Source organism: Podarcis gaigeae, assembly GCF_964106915.1.
Source record: "Podarcis gaigeae genome assembly, chromosome: 7".
NCBI lineage: Eukaryota > Metazoa > Chordata > Lepidosauria > Squamata > Lacertidae > Podarcis > Podarcis gaigeae.
In genome coordinates, this window is record NC_139683.1 from 7,220,018 (window position 1) to 7,246,930 (window position 26,913).

Consider the following 26,913-nt stretch of genomic DNA (forward strand, 5'->3'; position numbering starts at 1 on the left):
GTCATTTTCTGGGTGTGTATATAATATGCCGAACTCCAATTTAGAGAACTGGATGCACTGTTTGCAGTATTTACTAACGGGACTTAGGCCTAATCTGTCAGTTTTGGCTTCTTCCAGTTTCTCATTTCCCCAATCTTACTTTTATTTTTCCACTGCGTGGATTTTTTTAAGTCGTGAAAATTCACCAGCATTTTAGTGTGAATTTTCTCCAATATACACATTTTTTTTTATTTTTTTAAAATGCAGCTTTGCCTAATACAATAATTGTTGCAAACCATTTGACCTAATACAATGCATAAACTGCAAATCAATGCAGAAATGAGATTAACTGAAGACTGGGAAAAGGAGAAAAAGAAAGAAACCCAAACTGACATGTTAATTCCTACCTCCGACCATGACAGTATTAGCTGCTTCTGAAAGGGCTTGTCTGCTACCATGACTGAAGATGATGGGGCAACCTGAGTCAAGAGCAGCTTAGACGCTTCAGATACACAGTCTACATACAATGGCCTTGTAAATGTCTAGTACAACTGAGCTAAGGAAAATTCAGCATGCTGAAAGGATCACTGGAGTTATTCCTAAGATCTACGTCACTCGTTGCCACCATTTCCCTGGAGGAAAAGCAGTTTGTGTGTTGCCTCAGTCATGACCATACCCTCCCGCTCCTAATACGTCTGTTTTAAGTTTTAGATGCAATTATTCCTCTGTCGTTATCTGCCATCTCAGGCCGCAGCCAGCATAAGAAATGTCTGAGTCATGAGGGTTTGGCATAATTCACCCCCCTTCACCCCCAGCTTTATGCTATTGTCAAAAGGAGAGATTGCCCCACGAAGGAAGGTGAATTTCCATTACCATGGAATGACGATGAAGAATGCTTGCGAAGCTTCTTCCATTCCGGTTTTGAATAGCAGTGTGGGTCCCATATTGCCTGAAAAAGTGAATTCAAAGGGAAGCGAAATCAGCAGCAGACAATTTGCATTCATATCCTGCAAATGGAGGAGGAGGAGATCTTGGCATGGATTTATGGCTGCAGCTGCTGTTGCTACCACTAGTTAACAGATCACTTTTCACTACTATTGCTGTGATATAGCAATATCATATTGCTATGATACAGCAATATCAGGCAGGTGGTTCTTGCCTGTTTGAAGGAGGCAGTGATAAGACCACTTCTCAAGAAACCATCCATAGGTCCTGAGAACCTAAGTAATTACTGGTCAGCTGCTAACCTCCCTTTTGGGGGTAAGGTACTTGAGTGGGTGGCCATTGACCAGATCCAGGTGCTCTTGGAGGAGACTGATCTTCTAGATCCAATTCAATCGGGGTTTCAGCCTGGCTTTGGCACAGAAACGGTCATGGTCGCCTTATATGATGACCTCTGTCAGAAGAGAGACGGGGCAATGTGTCCCTGTTAATCTTCCTTGACCTCTAAGTGGCTTTCAATACCATCAACAATGGTATACTTCTGGAGCAGCTGTCCGAGCTGGGGGTGAGCAGAACTGTTTTGCAGTGGTTCCAGTTCTACTTGGATGGTTGTCTTCAGCGGGTGATGCTTGGGGAGTGTTTTTGGGTGCCATGAGACTTTCAGCGATGATACACAGCTCTATTTCTCCTTTATAGTAGGCAAGTGTAGGGCATTTGGAATGGGTACAGAGGAAGATTTAGGGCAGGGCGACTTGTTCCGTGCTGGGCATTGAACCTAGTGGGGAACAGCAGGGCATTGCAACTATGACGCAGTGAATTGAACAGAACAGAAAGTGAGAAGTGGAGTATGTGAGCTGATTTTTGGGCTTGCACAGCGTGCTACTGAAATCTGAAAGATCAAAGTCCACCTGTGATGGGTAGCTCCACCTAGGAGCAGCCACCCCTCCTTCCCTCCCTCCCTGGTCACTCACCTGTTTTTGTCTTTTGCTTCTCCAGGTTATGGGCATGCTGCCCCAGGAACAAATGCTGGGAAGGCTTTCTGCATGTGCTACGCTGCCCTGGGCATCCCGTTGACCCTGGTCATGTTCCAGAGCCTTGGCGAACGCATGAACACCTTTGTCAAGTACCTCTTGCAGCGGATGAAAAGGTGCTGCAGGATGAGGAGCACTGATGTCTCCATGGAGAACATGGTGGCCGTCGGATTCTTTTCGTGTATAGGGACCCTCTGCATAGGAGCAGCGGCCTTCTCCCACTGCGAGGAGTGGAGCTTTTTCCAGGCCTTCTACTACTGCTTTATAACATTGACTACAATAGGGTTTGGAGACTACGTGGCCCTTCAGACGAAAGGAGCCCTCCAGAGGAAGCCGCTCTACGTGGCCTTTAGCTTTATGTACATCCTAGTAGGGTTGACAGTCATTGGGGCATTCCTCAATCTGGTTGTTCTCAGGTTGTTCATGAACATCGAGGAAGAGAGGCGGGAGGCTGAGGAACGTGCCTCCCAGGCAGGGAACCGTAACAGCATGATCATCCACATCCAAGAAGATTCCCAGCATGGGCGGCCGAGGTACAAAGCCGAGGTGACGGACCTCCAGTCGGATTGCTCCTGCATGTGCTACAGGTCCCACGAATACACCAGCCGGGTTGTGTCCCACCAAAACTCCTTCAGCTCCAAGTTGAACCTCCAGTACTTTCACTCTATCTCCTACAAGATAGAGGAGATCTCGCCAAGCACATTAAAAAACAGCCTTTTCCCATCCCCTGTAAGCTCCATCTCTCCTGGCTTGAACAGCTTCACAGACAGCCACAGGCTGATGAGACGGCGGAAGTCCATCTGAAGTCCTTTGTCCTTGGGGGTTTTGATCTTTTATTCCTAAGATTGGTTTTTTTAAAAAAGGAATTCCTCGTGTAAGTCAGAGCGAGGCTAAGATTAATCAAGGAAATCAAGGAAAGGAAGAGACATCCTTCCTCTGAGACTCAGCTCTGGAGCAAAGTATGCCTTACATTTATGTCCCTGCCCCTCGGTAGTCTGAAGAGTCGAGGTGATGGGAAGTGGGTATCCAAATTCCAAAGTTGCACATATTAGTTGGGAGCTTTCAATGTGCCCTGGGGCACTTTTTGACCTAATGAACTCTTTTCCTTCACAAGCAGGTCACTCTGTGTGTGTGTGTGTGAGTGAGTGAGAGAGCACGAGTGTGCCTGTGTGTGGAGTGTCTGGGTTAGGGTATAGGTGCACACGCACAATTCCACTACTAGTGCCATGTGACTAACAAAGTATATATCAAAGCATCAGGTATTGGTTTTGTTTTCTTTCGATTCTTCCTTTGAAGAACTTGTATTCTGGCCTGCTTTTTGGCTTCCAAAACATGGCTGGGGCTGTGGGAACGGGAAAAAGCTGCTATTCTCTTTTGTTCCGTTTGCTGAGTCAAGCATGCACCATAAACGGTCAATATACCAAGTGTATCATGGTGATTTTTAAATTTTTTTTTTAATGCTAGATTTTATTAGATGTTTTGTTTCCAGAAAGGTTCAAGGCAGGAAAGAAGGATTGCTTTTGCTTGCTGGATCAAATCCTTACAAAAAACCCCCACCCCAAACATATATTTTTTAAAAAATCTACAGCATGCATTTTGTAGAACTGGTATGCATTAAGACAATACAAGAGGAAAACAAAACCCTTCAAAAAATAGGATTAATACTCTAAAGCAAATAATATGGTTTTAAAATCAGTTTCTTTTAATTCTTTGTTATTGTTCCAACTATATGCCACAACACAGAGGGTTTTTCTTTTCTGAGGGGGGAATCGTTGGAACTGAAGAGTATCTATTTTATTATTTCTTATTTATACAGTTTTGTATAAAATTAAATTTTATGTTATCATGTGCTTGTGTGTGTGTGTGTGAGAGAGAGAGAGAGAGAGAGAGTGAGAGAGCCTGAATGCGTGTACGTGTGCAGAATCAGATGCATGCATAGGAATTATATTTTTGGGAATGCTTGGACAACGATGGTATACAGAGGTGGGTGTATTCCCCCCCCTTTCTTATATAAAAAACAGGGCATTCCTTGTTTTAAATTATTATTATAATAAAAGATCGTCTCTAAATGCTTTTGATTTGTAAATAACGGCAAGCCTTGGTTGGCCTCAGGAAGGATTCAAGAGAGAGTGTCTCATGCTTTGACCTTCTGGGAACGTTTAAACCCTGACAATCTTTTGCTGAGCGAATGTGTTCAATTGAGGCAGCTGCGGGTGTCAATACTTGCTCTGCTTTGACCCTTTGAATGATTGCACCAGAATTGAGTTGCTTTAGCGACTTGAAAGCAGCTCTTCGAACCGTTTTGTTCAAGGAATACAAGATCTAGGAAGCACTGGCTTAATGGTGAGGCGTACTTGCAGTCCAGAAATTCCAAAACAGTTGACAACAACTAGGGTTATCCAGAGAAATGGGCTCATTTAGAATGGAAAAGCTTATCTGAGCGCTAAGTACCCCATGACATGAAGATGCTTGCCTGTTGCTGTCTCTGCAAGAGTCCCTGTTCTGGCTTGGCTTCCTTCCAGCCAATCAGCCTCATTTTTGTGAGATGGCAATTCTGCTGTATGTCTGCATTGGGTCTGCAAAGGGATCATTCAGTTGCTCCCAACGCAACTGTGCTTTTCATCAGCCCAATGGCCATTCTGTGTTTTGTGCCTGTGTTTGAACCATTATGTAACAATCCAGTTTATCCTATCGCATTACATATCAGCACCAGAGCGAGGGAGGGAGGGATTTAGTTTGCTCAGGGCATGGTTAAAATGTTTTTGACAGAGCAAGCAGGGATGAGACATGCCATAATGAAGCAAGGCAAGCAGAAGGCTAATATGATGCTGTGATTTTCTGAGGGTTGCAATGGCCTCAGCAAAAGGCTTTCACAAGGCTTCAGGGTCTGGAGTTTTCTATATTGGTTCATCTTTCTCACTTGGTAAATATAGAGATCTGAAGGCCTAGTATTCATCCCTTCCATTTCTTGTACCCTCTGGCCCAGTGTAAGGGGAAATTGTAAAATTGCAGAATGAGGGGTGAAGTGAAATAAACAATACACTTATGATGACATGTTTATTTTTGAGAATGGGTAAACTATCTCCATTGTACAATATCAGGGCCGAGGAACTGTTGGCCACAGGGACTTTGACATGTAGCCTGCAGGCAGCTAGAGTTCAATTATGCTTTAAAAAAACAGCCTCCATTGGTGTCAGCGGAAGCTGATTTTTAAGCCTATTTGCCAGGCAGGAGGGAATTTTGTTTGATGGGAAGGGAGACACAGCTGAGGAGGTTAGAGGTAACCTGTGTTCTGTTGTCACTCCCCAACCACACCCCCAAATTACTTCACCACCACACCTCTTACAAAACAGCTTGGTGGCTGAGGACCTATAAGCACATGCAAGAGTTGTTATTGCGGTTATTTTCTAGGCAGGAAAAGTGCTTTATTCTGGTGAACTTACTTCCAAATTTAAAGCAATTGCTTGCACATTCTCTTTCTAAAAAAAACAATAATAATTTTTTATTGAGTTTTTAAGTTGGTTATTCCATCCGTTTTTCAACATGTATTTTCTTATACACAAATATAAACCAAAAATATAATAATTATTCTTCACATGTGACTTCCATCCACCTCATTTCGACTCCTTACTTCTTCCTTATCTTTTAACTGTGTTGTTTTTCCTTGAAAGAGTTATTATTATTGAGGCTAAACATTATTAATTTATTTATATACGACTTAATTGCCAAAGTGGCTTGTAAGTGGTTTTACAAATATAAAACCACTTACAGAATATAAACGCACAGAATGGAGACAAGCAATAAATCAATGCCCCATCAAAACACTAAAATACACACCCACAATTAAAATGTGCAATAAACAAGCCCTTTGAAACAGCACAACAGTTAAAACAGCAATTAAGATGGGGGGTTTAGGTCAGGAGATCAGGGGGATGTGACAACAAGTGCGTTTGCAAGAGCCCGCGGAATGCCAATGCGGATAGGACCCCTTGCGTTTCAGCAGGGTGAGCATTCCACAACACTGGGGCCACCAGCACTACCAAGTGTTGCTTATCTGAGGTGAAAATAGCTTTCTTTCCTGCAGGCTCTGCCCTCTGACACACCAGCTTCTTTTCAGTTGTAGCTTAATGCCAACCAGTAGCATCAAAAATGATGCATGAAGTGCAATATTGGCCAGAATGAAGTCATTAACTATAATAATAGTACAGTGGTAACTCGGGTTAAGTACTTAATTCGTACCGGAGGTCCATTCTTAACCTGAAACTGTTCTTAACCTGAAGCACCACTTTAGCTAATGGGGCCTCCTGCTGCCGCCACGCTGCCAGAGCACGATTTCTGTTCTCATCCTGAAGCAAAGTTCTTAACCTGAAGCACTATTTCTGGGTTAGCGGAGTCTGTAACCTGAAGCATATGTAACCTGAAGCATATGTAACCCGAGGTACCACTGTAAACATAATACTGCTATTTTAAATTCGATTGAATGAAATATATTTTATTATATTTATTTCACAAAATTTATAAACAGCTTATTTTTTTTTAAAAAAACACCCATCTAACTATTTTATGTAAAGTAATATAAAACATTCATAAGAACATATGAATTCTGGGGTAGACATGTGAAAAATCCATGCTTGAGTGATGATGTAGCTTTGGCCATGGCAATGACTCAATTGACCCGCCCCCTGCCCTGCTGCTGTGATATCTCTTGTGAATCACCAGTTTTTCTAGGAATGCTTTGTGTTCCTCTAGAAAAGGAGCAAGAGCCACAGGTGCCTATAAGAGGGAACTGGCCTTGCACCTGGCCCAGGTTTCTTGGTTACCTTTTACCAGAATCCCAGGAGTGCAGAAAACAGCTGATGTTACTTATTTATATTATGTTATTTATAAAATTTCTATACCGCCCTTCATCTGAGAATCACTGGGTAGTATACAATATAAAAATACAAAAATTCATAACATAATAACAAGCATGAACAATACCCATCCACAGTTGAAAAGGCCATAGATTGTTTAATCAACCAATGGGTTGGTTGAAGAGGAATGTTTTCACTTGGTGCCTAAAGATATGTAATGAATGCATCAGGCAAGTCTCCCTGGGGAGAGCATTCCACAAATGAGGAGCCACCACAGAGAGACCCATTCTTGTGTTGCCATCCTCCGTACCTCTCACAGAGGGGGCACATGAAGAAGGACCAGAAATTATGATTTCAGGGTCCGGGTCAATTGATGTGGGGAGAGGTGGTCATTGAGGAATTGTGATCCTGAGCTACCTAAGGCTTTATAGGTCAAAACCAACACTTTGATTGTGCTTGGAAACCAATTGGCAGCCAGTGCAGTTGGGTCAGGATCACTGTATCATTGTCAAACTGTCTTGCCCTGGTGAGTAACCTGGCCACTGAATTCTGCACCAGCTGAAGTTTCCGAACTGTCTTCAGAGGCAGCCCCATGTATAACACATTGCAGTAATCCAACCTAGAGGATACCAGTGTTTGAGTGCAGAGGCTCAAGGAGCCATTTCCCTTGTGCGCAGGTTTACACATGCATGCAGTTAGCTTGCCTTCAGTCTTCTTGCGTGTGTTGGCAATAATGGATGGTATTCATCAAGAACATGTCCTCCCTAGGAATCTGTGTGGAGGTTTGGGGGAACTCCTAGAAGAGCTGTAAGGGGTGCACAGGGGGAAAAGTTCCATTATGCAGGAGTAAATCCTTGCACGGATGCAGCATGCTAGCTGGATGCCAACTCTGACCACCAAGTTTCACTGCGACCATGGCTATATTTCAATCTCATGTCTTAGTGAAACTTGGTTATTCTAGTCCGATTCTCCTTTTCACTCATTCCTGGGTGGGCACAACGTCCAAGATATTTTGCTGCAGGAAGTAAAGGATAATACAGTGTCCATTCTATATACAGTGGTACCTCGGTTTTTGAACGCAATCCATTTTGGAAGACCGTATGACTTCCGAAATGTTCGAAAACCAAATCATTTACTTCTAAAAAACTCAATACGGAAGCTGCGTGGCATGTTTGACTTCAAAAGAGCGTTTGAAAACTGAAGCAGTTACTTCCAGGTTTTTGGTGTTTGAAAACTGAAACCTTTGACTTCTGAGATGTTCAAAAACTGAGGTACCATTGTATAGAAGTTGTGGAATAGGATGATGTCTTCCACCACTCTTGGAGAAATCAGACTGTTTTAAGGGGTGCACACAATTGTGTACTTCAACAGAAGGGGACAGCTGAGCAGGGGAAAGGATGGTGTTGTACCTCATAAGCCCTCATGATCTTCTGCCTGAGGTAACTGCCTCATTATGTCTAATGGTAGGGTGGGATCTGACTATTCCTCAGAAATCACAAGGCTGCCCTTTCAAGAATGCTGAATCGCACATCATGACCTAACTAACTATATATTTGGTAGCTGGAAACATGTGAGATGAGACTGGTTAAGCTTAAAAGAAAGATCAATGAAAGGAACAAGAGATTTTAAAAAGGAAACATTTTCCAACTATTAAAAGCATGGAGGCCAGCGGAAGAATTATGAAGGAAATAGACCAGATCTGAGGTTTATGGCATAATTTTACTTTGTGTAATGTTCTTGCTAATATCCAGGGTCTAATTAAGATATTCATTTAAAGCCTTTTACTAGGGAAATGCAAATAGAAAGGGTCGCTGGAATCTGTCCATTGCACTAATGTTATGGACTTTTTAATGTAGATTTTAATGAGGTTCTGTTGCTGAGTGGGATATTACAAAAATTTAAATCCAAGTGTTGCTAATTTCAACAATGTGGAGCACAATGTCATTTCAAGATTTGAAAAGGAAAAGAAACACAGAAGAGGAACTGCCCATTTTAACAGCATCCTTTTAAAATATCAACATTCTAACTGGAAAATGAGAGGATATAGCGCTCTAGGAGCAGGGTAACAGAGGACAGCAACAGAGATGAGCTGTAGAAAAATTGACTGAAGTTTGAATTCACTATGGAAATCTTTTCTCACTTAGTTTGATTTTTCACAACTAAATTAAAGTCCCCTTCCTCCGAATAGAAGCTGCAAATAATTAAAGTGCAGATAATTAAGACGGATGTGGAATATCACTGCAAGATGGTAGCAGGGACACAAAACCTGATTGTGAATGCAAATGCATGAAATTTGATCAGAAATATTGCTTTGAATGAGCCAATAAGTATTTCATCTCGACTCATTATTCCAATCAGGTATTCTGGTTTACAGCATAACCCAATGAAATATGAAACCATCAGATTACAGAGGATCTATTTGCATTTAAAAACAAACCATATTCCCAGTCCTTGTGGATGAAGTGAAAACTCAGAAATAGCTTTGGGGCTGAATTTGCAAATGGTCTAACAGTGTACTAAAAATAAACAAATGCTTGGTGGATCGAACCAAAGGCCCATTTAGTCCAGCATCCTGTTCTCACAGTGGCTAACCAGATGTCCATGGGATATTCGCAAGCAGGACATGTGCACATAGGTTAGGGAGGAAGTGATAGAGCACATTCTTGGAATGTGGCAGACCCCATATTCAAAACCCTCCCCTGAGTTGCTAGAGCACTGTTGCCTCTCTGAGGAGACAATACCGAAGATGGATAAGCAGCCCGATCTGCTACAAGTCAGGTTCTGATAATGGTGCTAATCAAAGCGTTATTTTACTGACCCCGTATTGGTTCCATTGGACCAACACCATTGTTTGTTTGTTAATCGGCTTGCCATGGTTTGTTACAGCTGGTGCAGCTGCTCCGGTATGCAAAGAGCATTCATCCAGTCATTTCAATAGAGAAAGTTGATCACTGAATCATTGAATTGTAGAGTTGGAAGGGGAGACATATTCCTTTGTCTGAATGGATTGGCTGAATCCATGGAAATGAGTGAGGAAGACCAGAAGTGCAGCAGCTCCACATGAAAACCTGAAGGTTTGGCAGAATGAGGTGGATATGTGTGGCACGTAATTGCAATTGTTGATTTTCAGTGGTGTTACCTAGACTTCAGGTCAGGAATGGGGAACCTGTGGCCCTCCAGAAGTTGTTGGATTCCAACGACCATCAGCCGCAACCAGCATGGAGAGTAGTCAGGGATTATGGGAGTTGTGACCCAACCAGAGCTGGAGGGTCACAGGTCCCCATTCATGCTTTTGAACCAGAATTGGATTGGTTTATTATATTTATATCTGACCTCTTTTTCCAAAGAGTTCAAAGACAGCATATAAATCCATGCCTTTTCATCTTTACAACAACTCACTTAGGAAGTTTAGACTGAGAGCAAGCAAGCGACTGTGTCAAGACCACTCTGTGAGTTTTATAGTTCAGTGGGTATCTGAATTTAGGTCATCGCTGGCCTAATCCAGTACTCTAATCCAGGGTGTAGTCAATGTCATGCCCTCCAGATGTTGAGGACTATAGCTGCCATCATCCATGACCATTGACCATGCTGGCTGGAGCTAATGGGAGTTGTAATCCAGAACATCTGGAAGTATTACAGTGGTGACCCTTGCTCTAACCAGCAGGACACACGGGCTCTCAATAATAATTGCAAACATATTTTATGAGCCTACGTCCAGATCCAAGCCTCCCTCCCTCCCTCTCCTCTCCCTCCCTTTTATGGTTGTGATGAATGGATATTGTAATTAACAAAGATCTCACCCCTAGCGCATTTCATTTTTACTTAATTGTCTTGTCAACCTTTTCCCACCTTGCCTACTGATCATGTATGGCACAGTGCTATATGTCAACACCCACAACAGCTTTGCCCCCCACCCCAAGAAAGGAAAAAGACTCCAAACCAAGATTAATAGGTGCAGTCTTTTGGGTAATTAATATTCATCGCTGCAAGCCATGTTGTCTGGGCTCCGTTTGAGAAAGCAGAACCCATCCTGCAGAGTGACGGGATTTATCATTTGCCGGTTCCTTCTGTGAGCAGATTGAGTCGCGGCTCCAGTAATTGAAAATGTGCTCTGAAATGCATCTTTTCCTCCCCTAACTTCTGATTATACTAGTTTGGTGGCTTTGATAAATACCCTGTTCAGTGTGCAGAAGAGCTTGTGGAAGGGTGTCTACCAGGATCACAGCATCCCAGAAGGGCAGAAGGCAGATTCCTTGTTAAAGAGCTGATGTCGCTTGTTTCATGCTTGGCTATTTTTCACCCCTGTTTGTTATCCCCGCCGCGCTTTCGAACTGATGCCTTAGCTTGCCCTTTCAGAGGCACATTCAATCAGATGGAACCATTACTGTGTAGCTCTTCTCCCTCTCATTGCGCATTAATGAAGAGCATGATGTTGTGGGAAAGAACCCTGGGGAAAGAAAATAGCGCCACTAATTACTGCTGGCAATAGGAATGTGCGGATTGATTTAAAGACAAGAGAGGGAGAGGGGGAACTAAAGTGGAAAGACAATTTGCTCAAAACGTTGCATGTCCCAGGTTCCTTGTCTCTAAATCAGAGGCTAAACAGAGACCCAAGTCAGGATTTGTCCAGCTTTCTCCTCCATTCTTAGAAGCAGTTTTCTCTGAATACCAGTTTCTGGAATCACAAGTGGGGAGAGTGCAGTTGTTGCACCAAATACCTCTTTGCAGGCTCTGGCTCTCCATTTGGGAATCTGGTTGGCCACTGTGAGAGTAGGATCCTGGACCTGTGGCTTGATCCAGCAGGGACCTTACGCTTCATTTCTTTCAGTTTTTAAATATTATTTTCTGGAGTCTAATCCAGAATGAGGATTGGTTTGTGAGAAAGGGTTTGCATTTCCCCACCCTGTCTCCAGCTCCCCCATGGCTTCAGCAGACCCTCCAAGTGTCCCTATTTTCCAAGGACAGTCCCGGATTTACAGAAGCTCTTCCAGTTTCTGATTTGATCCTGGAATGTTCCATTGTTGTTGTTTAGTCATTTAGTCATGTCCGACTCTTCATGACCCCATGGACCAGAGCACGCCAGGCACTCCTGTCTTCCACTGCCTCCTGCAGTTGGGTCAAACTCATGCTGGTAGCTTCGAGAACACTATCCAACCATCTCATCCTCTGTTGTCCCCTTCTCCTTGTGCCCTCCATCTTTCCCAACATCAGGGTCTTTCCCAGGGCGTCTTCTCTTCTCATGAGGTAGCCAAAGTATTGGAGCCTCAGCTTCACGATCTGTCCTTCCAGTGAGCACTCATTAGGGTGTCCCTATTTTCATCAGAGAAATGTTGGTAGGACATTCCTATTTTCATTAGAGGGTATGGAGCTATTCGGCCTCCAAGCTAAGGAGATAAATAACTATACAACTGCTAGAAGACATCTGAAGCCAGCCCTGTATAAGGAAATTTTTTAAAAAATGTTTAATATTTTATTACGTTTTTATATATGTTGGAAGCCACCCAGAGTGGCTGGAGCAACCCAGTCAGATGGGTGTGGGGTATAAATAATAAAAGTATTGTTGTGGTTGAATAGGATGTCCCTATTTTCATCGGACAGATGTTGGAGGGTATGCTTCAGCTTTCCCTATTAGTCTAAGCTTAAATCTGATATAAACATGATGTCCCTAGCATGGGTGTTTCCCAGCAACTGTCATTCAGAAACATACCTCCACTAGTCACTGGGTATTAGGTGAGCAGTTTCCCAACTTTCTGCCTTCAGGGAATTCTTGTGCATGCCGAAGAGGCCTTTGCAGGAGGTCTCAGTTTAGCTTCAGGTTAATATCTACCACCCCCATCCACATCCAAAAGGGAGAGCATATTGATGGACAAGCTATCTTTTAAGGAAGCTTGTCCACCATGTATGATCTTCTCACTGAAGAGTAGTAAGAGGCAGAAGAAGCTTGTCATTCCTTGGAACACAATTTAAACATACTTAGGGTACCACTTGCCTCTGCATGGCGAGTCCTTTTATCATAGATAATTCCAGTTCATAAACTGGATTACAGATAGTCAGTTCGATATATTATGGGGAAAATGGGTCCTTGTGATTGCCGTTCCCAGCAAGTCAAAAAGCATGGAGAGACTGTCTCTTTAAGGTGCAATTTCTTCTTTCAGCTTACTGTTGTATCTACGAGAAGCAGGGATAAAAAGTGTTCAAATTGTGTCCCAGTGGCTTTTATATAGAAGCTCTTGGATTTCTTCCAAAGCAAACGCATGAAAGGTGTTCAACCGGGCTGAGAGCCTGCAATTATTGTGTGTGTGTGTGAGTGTGCACGCATGGGTATGCGTTGATGCTGTCTCTCCTGACACTTTGGTTGCATTTTTGTACTTTTTGCACGATGTACGCAGGACAGGGGTGAGGCACCTGGAGCCCTTCTGATGTTGCTGGACTATGACTTGACTCCCACCATCCCTGACCATTGGTCATGCTGGTTAGGGCTGAAGGGTGTTAGGAGCTCCACAGCATCTCAGGTTCCCCATTCCTGGAGTGGAAAGAAGACAAAGCAGCATTTTCCAGTGTCATTATCAAAAAGAAAATGTCCTTAATCTGAGTGGTATATTTTCTGTGCAGAACATAGAAGAGAAATGGCAGGGGAAAGAGGGACAAGAATTAAAGTCCATGGACTAGAGACAGACAGTGTGGTGCCCTTCAGATGTTGCTGGACTACAATTCCCATAATTCCTGACCATTGGCCACACTCACCAGGGCTGATGGGAGTCATAAGCCAATAACATCTGAAGGTCACCAGGTTGACTACCTCCACCATGGACTATGCTGAAAATCTGTCCCAAGGAACAAATTATGGATGAGTAGCCATGGCAGAGCTGAGTGGGTGCCATGGAAATGACATCCCTTTGGATCATTCTTCCCCTTACTGCAGCAGCACCCAGGAAGGTCCATTTATTGCATGGGTCAAAGCCATCACCTGATGATCAACAACAATGACAAGGAGCAAGAGTTGGGCAAACCACAGTATGATGGCCCTGATCTGTGTGGTGGTGGATCTTCCTAGATGATATCTTGGGGAGGGGAGATCTTACCTCAAGGGTGCCACTCACAATGCAATTCCTCTGGAGATTAACAGCTTCTAGCCAGCTTCTAGTCCGCACAGCAGATGTGGCAAAGAAAATAATCCCATGGTACCTAAAAGACTATCATATTCATTGTGACAGGAGCTATTCACATTGCATTTATTTATTATGTTAGTGTGATTATATTGTAAGGTGCTTTTGCCTACAAATACAGGATATAAGTGCTTAAATTAGCATTGCGCACTAAAGGCAAGAGTTGAAGCAGGCTCTAGAGTGGCCAGTCTCAAGGTGAGGTTGCTGTTCCTGCTCAAGCAAGGTTTTTCCTGCACAGGTAAAACATCTGAAGAAATTTAAGGAATAATAATAATAATAATGAAATTGCTAAGGAATGCTATCCCTGGTTGGCCGTTGACTTTTCCCTGAAATGACATTTCCAGGCAAATCTGAAGGTTCTTGATTCATATGGAACATTCAAAGAAGGGGAGAAAACCTCACACCCCACATTTCAGAGGACTAGTAAAATTCTTGAGGAGGATTCCACATACCCCTCTATCCCATGGAAGCTCAATGCACAATGAAATGATTTGTCTTTAAGGTACCATAGAGCTCTTGGTTGAGTTTTTGCTCCCAAGGAAAAGACCCATATGGAGAAAGAAGTCCAGTGTTTTGCATTTCAAAACAGAATGTCAAGAGGAAGAAGAGCAGGTCAGAAGCAACAAGTTGAATCGTGTTAGTATGTGAATTAAATTAAATGACAGTTGTGTCTCAATTTCATTTTTTTTACTGGCCTTCTCCATGTTGGGAGAGGTAGACCTCACACATGGCCTTCAAATGCCGTACTTGATTCAGCAGAGTGGCTTAACAGTTGGATGAGCAGGGGGAAAAAAAGATGTATTGCAGCTTACCTAAAGAATGAAAACTGTACCACACCAATGTTTACAAGTCCAAGTAGACAGCGAACCCCTGTAAAATATATGTAATTTATGCAAGGGATTGCATCTTTCTTTTTGTAATGAATGCACTAAACAACCCTGTATATATTTTACAATGTCTTTACAAAACAAGAGGAAAAAAAATTACAGAGAGAGAATCATTTACTGTAGTGTTGTAAAATAAATGCACTTTTTCTAATTTTTTCATTAAAAATCCTATGGCACGTTTTCAAATGCATATGGCTTCTTTTATATAACACGGGGATGGGGAACCTTTCGCAGCCTAGAGGCTGATTCCTTCATGGAAATCACGTCAGTGGTGGTCGGAGCTAGAGGGAAAGTGACCAGAGCAATGGACATGATATTTATCTGTGTATAGTTGGCTACATTCAAGCCACGCAAAGTCCAGAGATTTCTGCACCCACTTGCACCTTTCCTTCTTCCTTACAGGAAAGAAAGAGACACTGTCATAATTCAAGGACACGTTCCAGCCAGACAAAAGCACTTGAGGGTGCTGAACAAGGGTAGAGGGTTTGTGGTCTGGGCAGAGCTCCAAAGTCTGGATAGCAAAACCTGGGGAGGGGGCACATTTGGACATTCAATCTGGGGTTATGTGGGATGCCCTACAACCAAAATGTGCTCAAGTCCCTTCATAAGATCCGTTCCATTTTTGCATTCAGTTGAGGTAGTCAATGTGATGCCCTGTCGATGTTTTGGACAGTCATTCCCATCAGCTCCAGCCAGCATGGTGGGGATGATGGGTTCTGTAGTCTACAACATCTTCAGGACACTACATTGGCCACCCTTGGCATACAGGTACAGGGCACCATCCAGTAGATGCCTTACGGGTACCCAAACCATCACAGCCTCTTGCTCTGTATGAGAATGGAACATTTTAAACTGTTGGAAGGTCTGCAGTGATTAATTAGGCAGGTAAGAGTAACACTCAGATTCCATAGTCCCAGAATGAGAATAAGCCCTTCTGAGCTAAGCAAAGCCCCAAGAGTTCTACCAGCCCATCTATTCCTTTTCCTAGCGCATCACTGGTGGGAGCTTGTCATGCTCACCCACATGTGCCTGCGTCCCACTGGGATTCATCCATTTTGCCTGCCACTCTTTGCCTGCAGCGCTGGAGCCTCCTAGGGAGCATTATACTTTGCCTCTTGTAAGCACAGATAGACATTAATCATTCAAGATTGCCAAGTGACAGATGACGGAGTACACAGCACATTTCCTGGGATTTTGTTCTCGCAGAAGCCAGCGATAAGTGCTTGCCATGGTGGTAAGGACATGTTGATTATTAGTGCTGCTGTCTGATTACATGATTACAAGAGAAACAATGATATGCAGCTCATGTTGCAAAGGCACCCAGATACATCAAAAGCCCGTTTATTGAGAAACAGGCAGTGAAGTTGTGTGGTGCTTCTGGCTTTGGGGCAGATGGAGACATAGAGGACCCAGAGAAAGTTAGTTGCATTTGAGACCCTTTGAAATCAATAGGACAAGTTAGTAATCTATGGATTTCAAGTTCAACTAACTCTGGGTATTATTTAACTAACCTGTCCTGTCAGTGCAACAGGTGTTTCCCTCCTTCTTCCCCCTGTGCTCTCCCCAAATCTGCTTTGAAGGGTTGGGTGAACACCCTAGAACAGATTTAAGGGGTTCATGGAATGGAGAGTGGGCAAATATTCCATTGCCCAAGCAGAAATCTTTGCACTGACAGAACATTCATTTTGTTCTGTGTTGGATTCCATCCTCTGTCTGGTTCCAACCCACAGAGTAGTAAACCAAGAAGAGGCCATCAATCTCAATCCCTTGACCTTGTGCAATACTGATGGCCTCTAAGGACCAGAATACCAATTCAATCATAGGGCTGCTTTCCTAGGGGGGACTTGGAGGTCCTCACTCACTCCTGAGCATTGAAATGAGGTCGTCCACAATATCAATTGTTTTTTTTTTTGGGGGGGGGATCAGAATGGCAATGCAATCATGAAGTTGCAGAGCTAGAAAGCCCTTCAAGATGATACAGGCTGATTGGAGGCTGGAGCTGCGCTCATTTCATTCTTGAGGTCAATATGAGAAGATTGAGTGGATGAGACCAACGGTGGGTCCAACCATCAAAAAGGCAGCTTCTGCGTGTCTTGTAGAGGGAAGCAAGGGGCAGATGGGGCTTGTCAACCTGGGAAGGTAGCTCGACTAGGAGAAGGAAAATTCTGATCCCAAACCTCCGCTGTCTTTAGGGATATCGTTGGAAGAAGGAAAGGTTAAGGGGCAAACCCTACACAAATCCAGAGTGGAGCCCCTAAGGCAGTTGGATGGCACCTTGTACACCTCCTTCGGGCAACTTCTTTAGCCAAGCTGGTGCCAAACATGTTGCTTTCCTTTCCTTTGGACCACCTCATCAAGTCTGAGAGGGAGATCTTAACTGGGCAGCCCAGAATACCCAGACATACTGCCCAGGCTCATGCCCAGGGAAGGTCACGTCAGCGCTGCTAATGCAGCAGTTTGACTTCACCCATGGAGACACACTCCATTGTCTCTCAAGACAGACAGATGTCAACAGCAATATGCTATCCATAGAGCTCCTAGATGACTCAAGCACATAAGCTATGCTACACTCTAAAAGGAAAGGAGAAAGGAAATAAAAGCATCACCAGCAACTGACCCTTGGTAATGATCCCCTTTCCTCCTCCAGTCACCAACTTGCTTTTGCCAAACCCCCCTAGAAGCGGGAGGGTTTCTTAAGGAGTGGTCTTACCATTGCCTCCTTAAAGCAGACAGGGACCACCCATCTCAAAAAAGTCACCAATCACTTCCCAGCTGGCTCTCCCCTCCCTGCCCATTTTCCTCAGCCATGAGGCTCAAGGGTCAAGTACACAGGTGGTTGTCCAGACCAAACCAAATGTTCTCCCACATCCTCAAGCCTTAATAACTGAAACTCATCTAGCACAAGAAGACTAGACAGTGTTCTGGACACCTCTTGAGATTCAGCTGCTTACATTTCTATGAGTACATATAAAAACCTCATATGGTTGGAGGATGTGCATGCATTGCACATTGACTTGAGAGGCACTGTGGTTACAGTTATAGTGGTTACAGTGCAAAAATTCAGGTCCAAACCCTGCAGGCTTGATGTGAGGATAAAAAGGGTAGAGGAGAACAATATGTGTGAGCTTTGAGCTCATGGGAGGAGGAAAGCAGGGGTAGAAATGCAATTATGAATGATAAATTGATGCCACAATTCCAAATGCAGCTAAACCTTTTGGTAAAGTAGGATGGAGGCAGTAAATAATCTTGTGGAACAAGTTGATGGGTGAGAGTTTCTTAGTGCTTCTATGAATGCACCCCTCCCAAACCAAAAATAAGAAAAAACAACTTTGTTTTCCAGATTACCACTGTTTCCATGGCAATGTCCCAGTGTTGTACCAAGAATAGATGCTGGAGAAAGAAATATTAACTAGTTTCTTTGGAGCAATGAAGATGTTACGACAAGATCTACATAACAAAGCTAAAGAAAGCATATTGGGGTGAAGGGAGGGAGAAAAATGCCTTTCCCCAGTGGCTCGGCACAAATTATTCACAGCGTAAGAGGTTTAGGAAGAACAAGGTCTCTTGCATATTTAGACAATCCCTCCATTATTTCTGCTGTAAGCAGATCAGACACAGGAGGTTCTCTGCTGTCAACACAAAGGGAGGGATCAGATTAACATAAGAAGCTGCCTTATACTGAGTGAGATTTGATGTCTCATGAATCTACGCATGGCTATAAGCCATGACACCTAAGCGAAACTAGGACCCACGTACCTATGGGACCGCCTCTCCTGGTATGCCCCACAGAGGACCTTAAAGTCCACAAATGACAATATTTTGGAGGTCCCAAGTTACAAGGTGGTTAGATTGGTCTCAGCTAGGCCAGGGCCTTTTTAGTACTGGCCCCGACTTGGTGGAACGCTCTGTCACAAGAGACTAGGGCCCTGCGGGACTTGACATCTTTCTGCAGGGCCTGCAAGACAGAGCTGTTCTGCCTGGCCTTCGGTTTGGACTCAGTCTGACCCTTATGCTTCCCTCCCCTTATGGTTTTGATCTATGGGCTACTTTTAAAATGAGGCTACATTTTAAATTGCATTTTAAGCTGTATTTTAAATTCGTTCCCCCCATATTTTTTTTACTGTAATTTTTACTGTTGTTAGCTGCCCTGAGTTCGGCTCTGGCCGGGGAGGATGGCGTATAAATAAAATTTTTATTTTTATTTTTTTATTATTAAATCATATCCCACCCTCCTCCCAAAGGAGTCCAGGGTGGCAGCAACATCTGGCCTAAAGACTAAACCTAGAAACCCCATTTCTGTTGGCTCTCTGATCCACACTCCACTGCTCTCAAAACCTCCCTTGTCTGTCCCTGTATTATTTTTGGATGTTGCTCAACTAAGGTTTACTCAGAGTAGGCCCATTGAAATTAATGAGCACAGCAAAGTTACATTCAGTAATTTCAACTGGTCTACTCTTCCACTCAATACCACCGACCATTGTTGTGATTTCTGTTTATTAGTTGCTTGCTAAAAAAGGAGTCTCAGCCACTGGTCTTCAAGTGGTGGGTTGGGACTTACTAGTGGGATGTGGCCTGATCCAAGGTGGGTCACCACAAGAAATGGGTCTCCAAATGCTTGTTTGGGCTAAAAGTGGGTCCTGAGTCTGGAAAGGATCAAGATACTTAGTCTAAGCCAGGGGTAGGAAGCCTAAGGCAACCTTCTCAATCCGGCCCGCGGATGGTCCAGGAATCAGCGTGTTTTTACATGAGTAGAATGTATCCTTTTATTTAAAATGCATCTCTGGGTTATTTGTGGGGCATAGGAATTCGTTCATTATTTTTCCCCCCAAAATATAGTCTGGCCCACCACATGGTCTGAGGGACAGTGGACTGGCCAACAGCTGAAAAAGGTTGCTGACCCCTGGTCTAATCAATGCCCAGGGGAATATAGCATAGCACAAAATCAGAAAAAGAGCAATATATTACAGCAAAAGTCATGTAAAAATCCATAGAACAGGCCCTACAAAATAGCACTTACATACATACAAGTAAACAGCAAAATCATTCCACTCTGTCAAATGCCCGGGGAAAAGAGGTAAGTTTTTACTTGGTGCTGAGAGGATGTTAATTAAGGTGCCAGGAGGAACTTGCTGGGAAGAACATTCCACAAATGGGAACCCCTAAAGGAAAGGTCATCTCCCTTGGTGCCACCCTCTGAACCTCCTCTTTCAGTCTACTTCCTACTTGGTTCCATTTCCATTAGCTACCCTCTTTTCTGCATGGCCTCTATCATCAGTTCCTCTCACCCATTATCACAGAGTTTTCCATGGTCCTTCCGTTCCTTGAGGTTTATTCAGCATCCTTTCTATCACAAGCCCTTTTGTGGTCACTTCTCTTATCACCTCTGCCCCTTTCTCTCAAGTCTCCTTCCTGTTTCTTTACCAGTGGCCTATTCTCTACCATTCATGAGACCTTTCCTTCTCTTCCCTACATTCTCGGACCACTTTCCAATCATCAGCCTGACCCACAAAGCAGTGGGGTCAGTATCAAATTTAATTCCCAGTTTTCTTTCTCCCACATAAGGACATAAGGAGGAGGTCTCCTGGATCACACAGAAAACCCATCAAGTCCAGCAGCCATCAAGTGCCCATGGAGAGCCCGCAAATTGGAGATGACTGCAGTAGCAGTCTTAGCTCCCAAATTTTGAACAGTTCCCCCTCCCCTTGGGCACCTGGAACCATAGAATTGTAGCATTGGAAGTGACCGCAAGGGTCATCTAGTCATCTAGTCCAACCCCCTGGCAATGAAGGAATCTCAGCTAAAGCATCTATGACAGATGGGCTTAAAAACCTCCAAGGAGGGAGAGTCTACCACCTCCCAAGGGAGATTGTTCCACTGTCGAACAGCACTTACTGCCAGAACATTCTTTCTGATGTTTAGTCGGAATCTCCTTTCTCACAATTTGAAGCCATTGGTTCAAGTCCTACCCTCCAGAGCAGGAGTAAACAAGCTTGCTCCATCTTACATGTAATGGCCCTTGAGATATTTGAAGATGGCTACCATATCTCCTCTCAGTCTCCTCTTTTCCAAGCTAAACATATCCAGCACCTTCAACCATTCCTCATAAGGCGCTTTCCTGAACATCCCATGCCATCACAGTGGTCCAGACAATTGATTTCAGAGGCTACATTGCTCCAGGCTTGATGCAAATGCACCTAGAAAGTGCACTTTATACAGCTTTCCCACCTTGCATAACATCATGTTATAAAGTGAGCATCATTTTAGCCATTCTTCTTTCCTCTGATGGCTACATTCCGCTCCTTCTCTGTTCAGGTGGCCTGGAATTACTCTGCATTTTAGAGATCCAAAGAGAGAGCACTTTCGATCTCTTTGCGAGGACCAAAAGGGCACTTCTTTCCCATAGTCCCTGCAGGAATTAACCTCAGTCGACAGAGTCAGTCCAGTGAGATAAAAGAGAGGCTGAGTGAATTGTTCTAAAAAAAGCAAGGCACTGGAAGGTGGCTTGTTTCTGAGGCTCGCCATCGGTACATTCTTTTGGCGTGTAGGGAATTGAGCAGGAGTCTGCAGGGATAAAGAGAGAAAATAGGAGTTAAAATTGGAGTGTTGAGGGCTGGAGTGGAAGGGAGAGATTTTGTCCCTTTCCTTGCACTGCAGGCTTTCAAAAAATCAATACTCATAACATTAACCCGCACGAAAGTGAAAGAAAAGCAGAAGCACACATTTAAAACACAGTGGTGCTATGTGCTGGAAAGTACACAAAATGACTGGGGGATTTCTCAGGAGCATAACTGAGCACAGCTTGCTGCAAGAAAATAAGGAGAGCCCTTGCCCATCTCATCCAGCACCCTATTCTTGTTGGTGGCAATGGAAAAATGTAAGTATTAAAATACAACCCCCTGGCTGCCAATATCCAGGTTTGGGACAAGTAGTCTTTGGTGAGAGCAATCCAGCAGAGATTTAAAATCACAAAACATGCAGCAAAGTAAAACGTGGGAATATGGGTTGTTAGCCTTTGAAAATATGCTCTTGTGAGTTCCAAAGCTTCCCTCTTCCCTTAGAATAGAAAAAGACCACACATTTGGTAAGTTAAAAATGTTTTACTTACAAACCCTCCAAAAGTCAGATTCATGTGCTTTTCTATACAGCACTCAGGAAAAGTCGCACTGGCAGTAAAACTTGGCTTAGTTCCAAAGTGGTGAAAATTCCTAAATTGTTATTACAGGAACTCAAGAGTGGCTTGTGCAAGCCATGCGGTCTGAGCAACCTCTTCACACAATGAACTTCTCTGATAGACTGAAGGTGAACAAGTGCCTTGATTACCTTCCTCCCAAGGTGAAGGGCAGTGAGCTAACTCTGACAGCTTACCCTATGACATTAACTCCTTCACGCATTGATTAGACTTAAGCATGTTGGTTATATGAGGCCAGCCAGATGCTCATGGGAGACTCACAGGAAGAACCTGAACACAACAGTACTCTTCCTTCCCATGGTTTCCAGCAAGTGATATTCACTGTTCAGAGACAATATTGCCTCTGGCCATGGAGGCAGAGCATACCCATCATGGCTAGCAGCAATCAATAGCCTCATTGTCAACGAGTGTGTGGAACCCTCTTTGATACTCATCCAATTTGGCAGTCATCATTACCTCCTGTGGAGTGAATTCCATAGTTTAGGGTGAAGACGCGTTTTCTTTTACCTGTCCCAAATCTTGGAACATTCAGCTTCATTGTAAGTCCTCACGTTCTAGTATTATGTGAAAGGGAGAAAAATGGCTTCCTGTGTGCTTTCTCCACATGGCATATATGGCACACCACTATCATGTCCCTCTTATTTGCCTTTTCTCTAAAATAAAATACCACAGATGCTGTATCCTTTAGTTAGTCTATACTTTGATGACTTGGGTTGCCTTTTTCTGAATCTTTTCCAGCTGTATAGTATCCTTTGCATGATTGATTTGTCGAGTGGTAGTCATGAGGAGGGGTAATGAGCTATGTAGCCTTCCTGCCTCCTCCAAGTCTTATTTAACCACTGCTTTGGGATTTGAGATAACACTAGGGGCTGCCCACCCATTTTCAAGGATGTTTGCAGCCATATGGACCAGACCCCTGCTTTTTAAAATGGGTAATATATGTTGAGACGCTGGTGGCGTTGTGGGTTAAACCACAGAGCCTAGGACTTGCTGATCAGAAGGTCGGTGGTTCGAATCCCCGTGGCGCGGTGAGCTCCCATTGCTCGGTCCCTGCTCCTGCCAACCTAGCAGTTCGAAAGCACGTCAAAGTGCAAGTAGATAAATAGGTACCACTCTGGTGGAAAGGTAAATGGCGTTTCCGTGCGCTGCTGGCCACATGACCCGGAAACTGTAAGCTGGCTCCCTTGGCCAGTAAAGCGAGATGAGGGCCGCAACCCCAGAGTCGTCCATGACTGGACCTAATGGTCAGGGGTCCCTTTACCTTTAACTATAATATATGTTGAATGATAGATCTTATCCCTAAGAATTAGTCTGGCACCTTTTAAGGCCATCAAAGGCACCTTTCATTGCTTTCTCCTGAGATAAACAAAATCCCTAAGTTAATTGTGCATTATGTGATAATTCTTTCCTGATTCTACTGCCAATCAATTTCATTTGAGTGACTCTAAGCTTATGCATTATGATGAAGGGAAAAATATTTGCATACCTATTTCCCCAAATATTGCTTCTCTAGTTGTTTCAGCCTCCTTTAACCAACCTTCACAAATCATTAGGATATTGCTCATGTTCTTTCCTTTGTTCTAAAATATCCTGATGCTCAAAGCAAAAATGTGGGTAAAAATAACTCTTGCTCAAAAATAACATCAATTCTTCAGTTAAAAAACACACACACACAAGCAAGGAAAAAAATAACAACCCAGCAACCCAATTGTCAGTGGCAAATATTATTTCTTATAACTGTAGATAACCTTTCAGAACTCCTGGGTAGGACAGAAAAGATTAAAACATAACTCATAGGAAATAATAATAATAAGAGTAATAATAAAACATCTGTGAAAAGGTTGCATCAAAGAAAATTGAATTTAAGGGCAGATTTTGCCCTATAAATCTGTAGTAAAAATAGCCAAGGTTGGCTGAGAGTGGTGTGAAAAATGCATTCGGTTGAAGCAGCGAAGGCTGTGATTGTTCAGAGAATAGCTCCATATAACGGACTTGGATAATCATTGAAGAATTATTTTTTACCACCCATCAGTAGCACATAAAAGGTAACCTTATGAACCACTTACCTGGTGACAGAAAATCTACTGGTGTCCAGGGCAGACCGATGAGAGAACTTTCAAAGTGTTATAAATGTCTTCCTTTTCCAACATTTTCTTTTGCATGAGTTGCAAAAACTTTTGATTATTCAATTACTTTGATCTCTCTCTCTCTCTCTCTCTCTCTCTCTCTCTCTCTCTCTCTCCTTCATTTATCCTTGGTGGTGCCATTGCATAGACAAATCTGATTAGTAGCATCTTTCTTTTCATTCCATTCAGAGTGCCATTAATCCCTGATGGGCTGGGGTCATCAATGTGACTGTCCGTTGCCCTCAACAAAGGGGCAATTTTATTTATGATTTTTTCATGATTATTATTTTATTTTTTAAACAAAACTTGTATACCCACCTGTCATCAAATAGTTATGGGTTAGATTAGCATTGCTGGCTAGGACAATGGTTCACACACAAGACAAGAAGGCTGTTTGGTTTGAATTAGAAGAAGCATTTTGTTGGAGCAACTTGAAAGCTGTCCTATGATTGTATCAAGCGGTTAGGGACACGGTGCTTGGATAAAAGTGTTATTCAACACACATTACTAAAACTGTGGGGAGAGCAGAGTAATACATTAAATCCATGCTGATTTCAAGAAATCCCAGATTTAATTGACTTTGTTGTCTTGGGGACATTTCCAAATGGGAAAGACCTAAAACCCCAGTTTGTACACAAAGCCAAGTAAAACCATGGCTTTATGGAGAGAGGCTCCTAGGGAGAAGATTTTGGCCATTTCACTCCTTTTCTGGTCCAGCTGCTGCTATGCTTCATGGTTTGCCTTAGCCTGGCATATGAACCCAGGCTCATGGCTTCTCTCACTCCAGATAAACCATGAGAAACAAACCACAAGTCCATGGTTAGAGTGATGCACTAAGTCAAACCATGGCTTTGTCCATAGCCACACTGCAACAGCAGGGCCAGAGGAGAAGTAAAGTGGTCACAATCTCCTCTCTGGGAGCAGCACCCTTCATGGTCACACTAAGCCATAGTTTGGCTTAGTGTTACATGTGAACCAAGTCTGTGACTACAAATGGATGGATGTTCTTATAAATGGGATTTTCACCAGAGGAGAAGGAACTGGGATGAGACTGCAAGGCTTGGTTTCCATGTTTTCTGAGAAGACATTTTGTCTGATGAAAATCAGCCCCCCCCCCCAATTTCTTGTTTTTGTTTTAAAGAAGACTGATCATCTTGCAAGGTTTTGGTGCTTTGTTTTTTGACAGAGAGGTGCTGCCTCTCTGCTATGAGCATTAATAATGTATTTTGGATATTAAAAAAGACTCTTTAAAATATTTATGAGAAAAGAATTTAGAAATGTCAGAAGACCTGGATGAAGATTTATTATTTGATTACTCCTCACTTCTCTGGTGTCTTCCTGAGAAAAGCAAAATGTTATGAGTTGTTCTGTTTCTAGAATCTAACTCCTGGCAGGCTGAAGAAAAATGTTCAAGTGTAATAGATCTAAATCCTGGAAGTCCTCTAGAGATCAGGCAGAAATTTTGCCCCCCCCCCATACTTGTAGCATGAGTATCTTCATATTTGATTCTAAATTGGTTCTAAATTGGGTGCCATTTGTCAAGTAACTGATGTTAATCTGAAGCTTGATCCATTTGGAGATGAACTATCAAACATAAGGATGCTTGAAGAATTCATCACCTGAGGAATTCTGGTATGAAATGAGGCAACTTGCAACTCCCACACTAATGTGTAGATGGGGACTTTTCTATCCTCTGGCTTCTACAGCTCCCCAATGTTCTGAAACGGTAGCTCTGCTAATGTGTTACTCTAATGTAAGGCAAGTGTGTGGCGACTGGGAAGCAGAACCTCTTTTGTAGCTTCATCTCCATATCACATCTCCTTCCCAGAGCAACCACATGTTGTGTGAAATTGTCTGAGAAGAAAACCCAACCTGTGAGCTCTTGTTCACATGTAAACACACAAGTGCCCTACACTTGAGTAACACATGAACAGAAAATATGTTTTAGAATAGTATTTAATTATGAATTTAAATATGAATTAGTGTGGAATGGGACAGGGCAGGCTTGTGCAGGAACACATGCAAAAGCGACACAACGGAAATAGACTTGACGCTTATAGCAAGAAGAGCCAGGACGCTTATAGCAAAAAACTGGGAAGGGGAAAAAATTCCATCAGTAAGAGAATAGCAAATCAAACTCTGTGAATACATAGATTTGGCAAGGTTAACAGCAGTCTTGAGGACAACCAGAGCAAAAACTAATGAAAGAATGGGACTGTGTATATGAAAAAACATTGTTCTGGAATAAACTTTTCGGTATGTAATGAATGAAGTTTGCAATGTTGAAGAAAGGAAGAATTAGATATGAAAGGGTTAAAGTTAGAATTAATGTACATATGTATATATAACATGACAATCAAGATGAGGTGAAAATTGGAAGTTGCTAAAGGGTATGCAGGAATCAAAATGTATGTATGTTTCATTATGATTTGTGGTTATTGCTGTTGTTTTTCTTTTTTCTTTTTTCTTTTTCTTTCTCTTTTTGTCTTTTTTCTTTTTCTTTCAAGATTTTTGATCATTGTTTGACTTTATATTTTATATTGTAACTTTGCAATGAAAATATTTTTTAAAAAAAGAAGAAGAAAGAAAATGACTTGAATGCCACTTCCACAAAATATATTTAAAGCACTATTATGCCACTCTAACACTCACAACTTATTGCAAAGAATCACGGGAAGTGTAGAGAGTTATGGGCACTGAGAGTTGTTAGTAGGCTCCATTCCTCTCACAAAGTTGCAAT

The 26,913-nt window shown here is 42.9% G+C and overlaps 1 protein-coding gene and 1 long non-coding RNA gene across 2 annotated transcripts in view; one reads left to right on the plus strand and one right to left on the minus strand.

The window, feature by feature from the left end:
* Positions 1-15,044, plus strand: part of KCNK9 (potassium two pore domain channel subfamily K member 9) — a 103,936-nt gene extending 88,892 nt beyond the window's left edge. The window contains exon 2 of the mRNA XM_083749262.1: positions 1,918-15,044. Within this exon, the coding sequence (XP_083605388.1) occupies positions 1,918-2,756 (839 nt within the window). The 3' untranslated portion in view covers positions 2,757-15,044. The remainder of the gene's footprint in view (positions 1-1,917) is intronic.
* Positions 1-26,913, minus strand: part of LOC310849354 — a 561,267-nt gene that overhangs the window by 504,065 nt on the left and 30,289 nt on the right. The window lies entirely within an intron of this gene.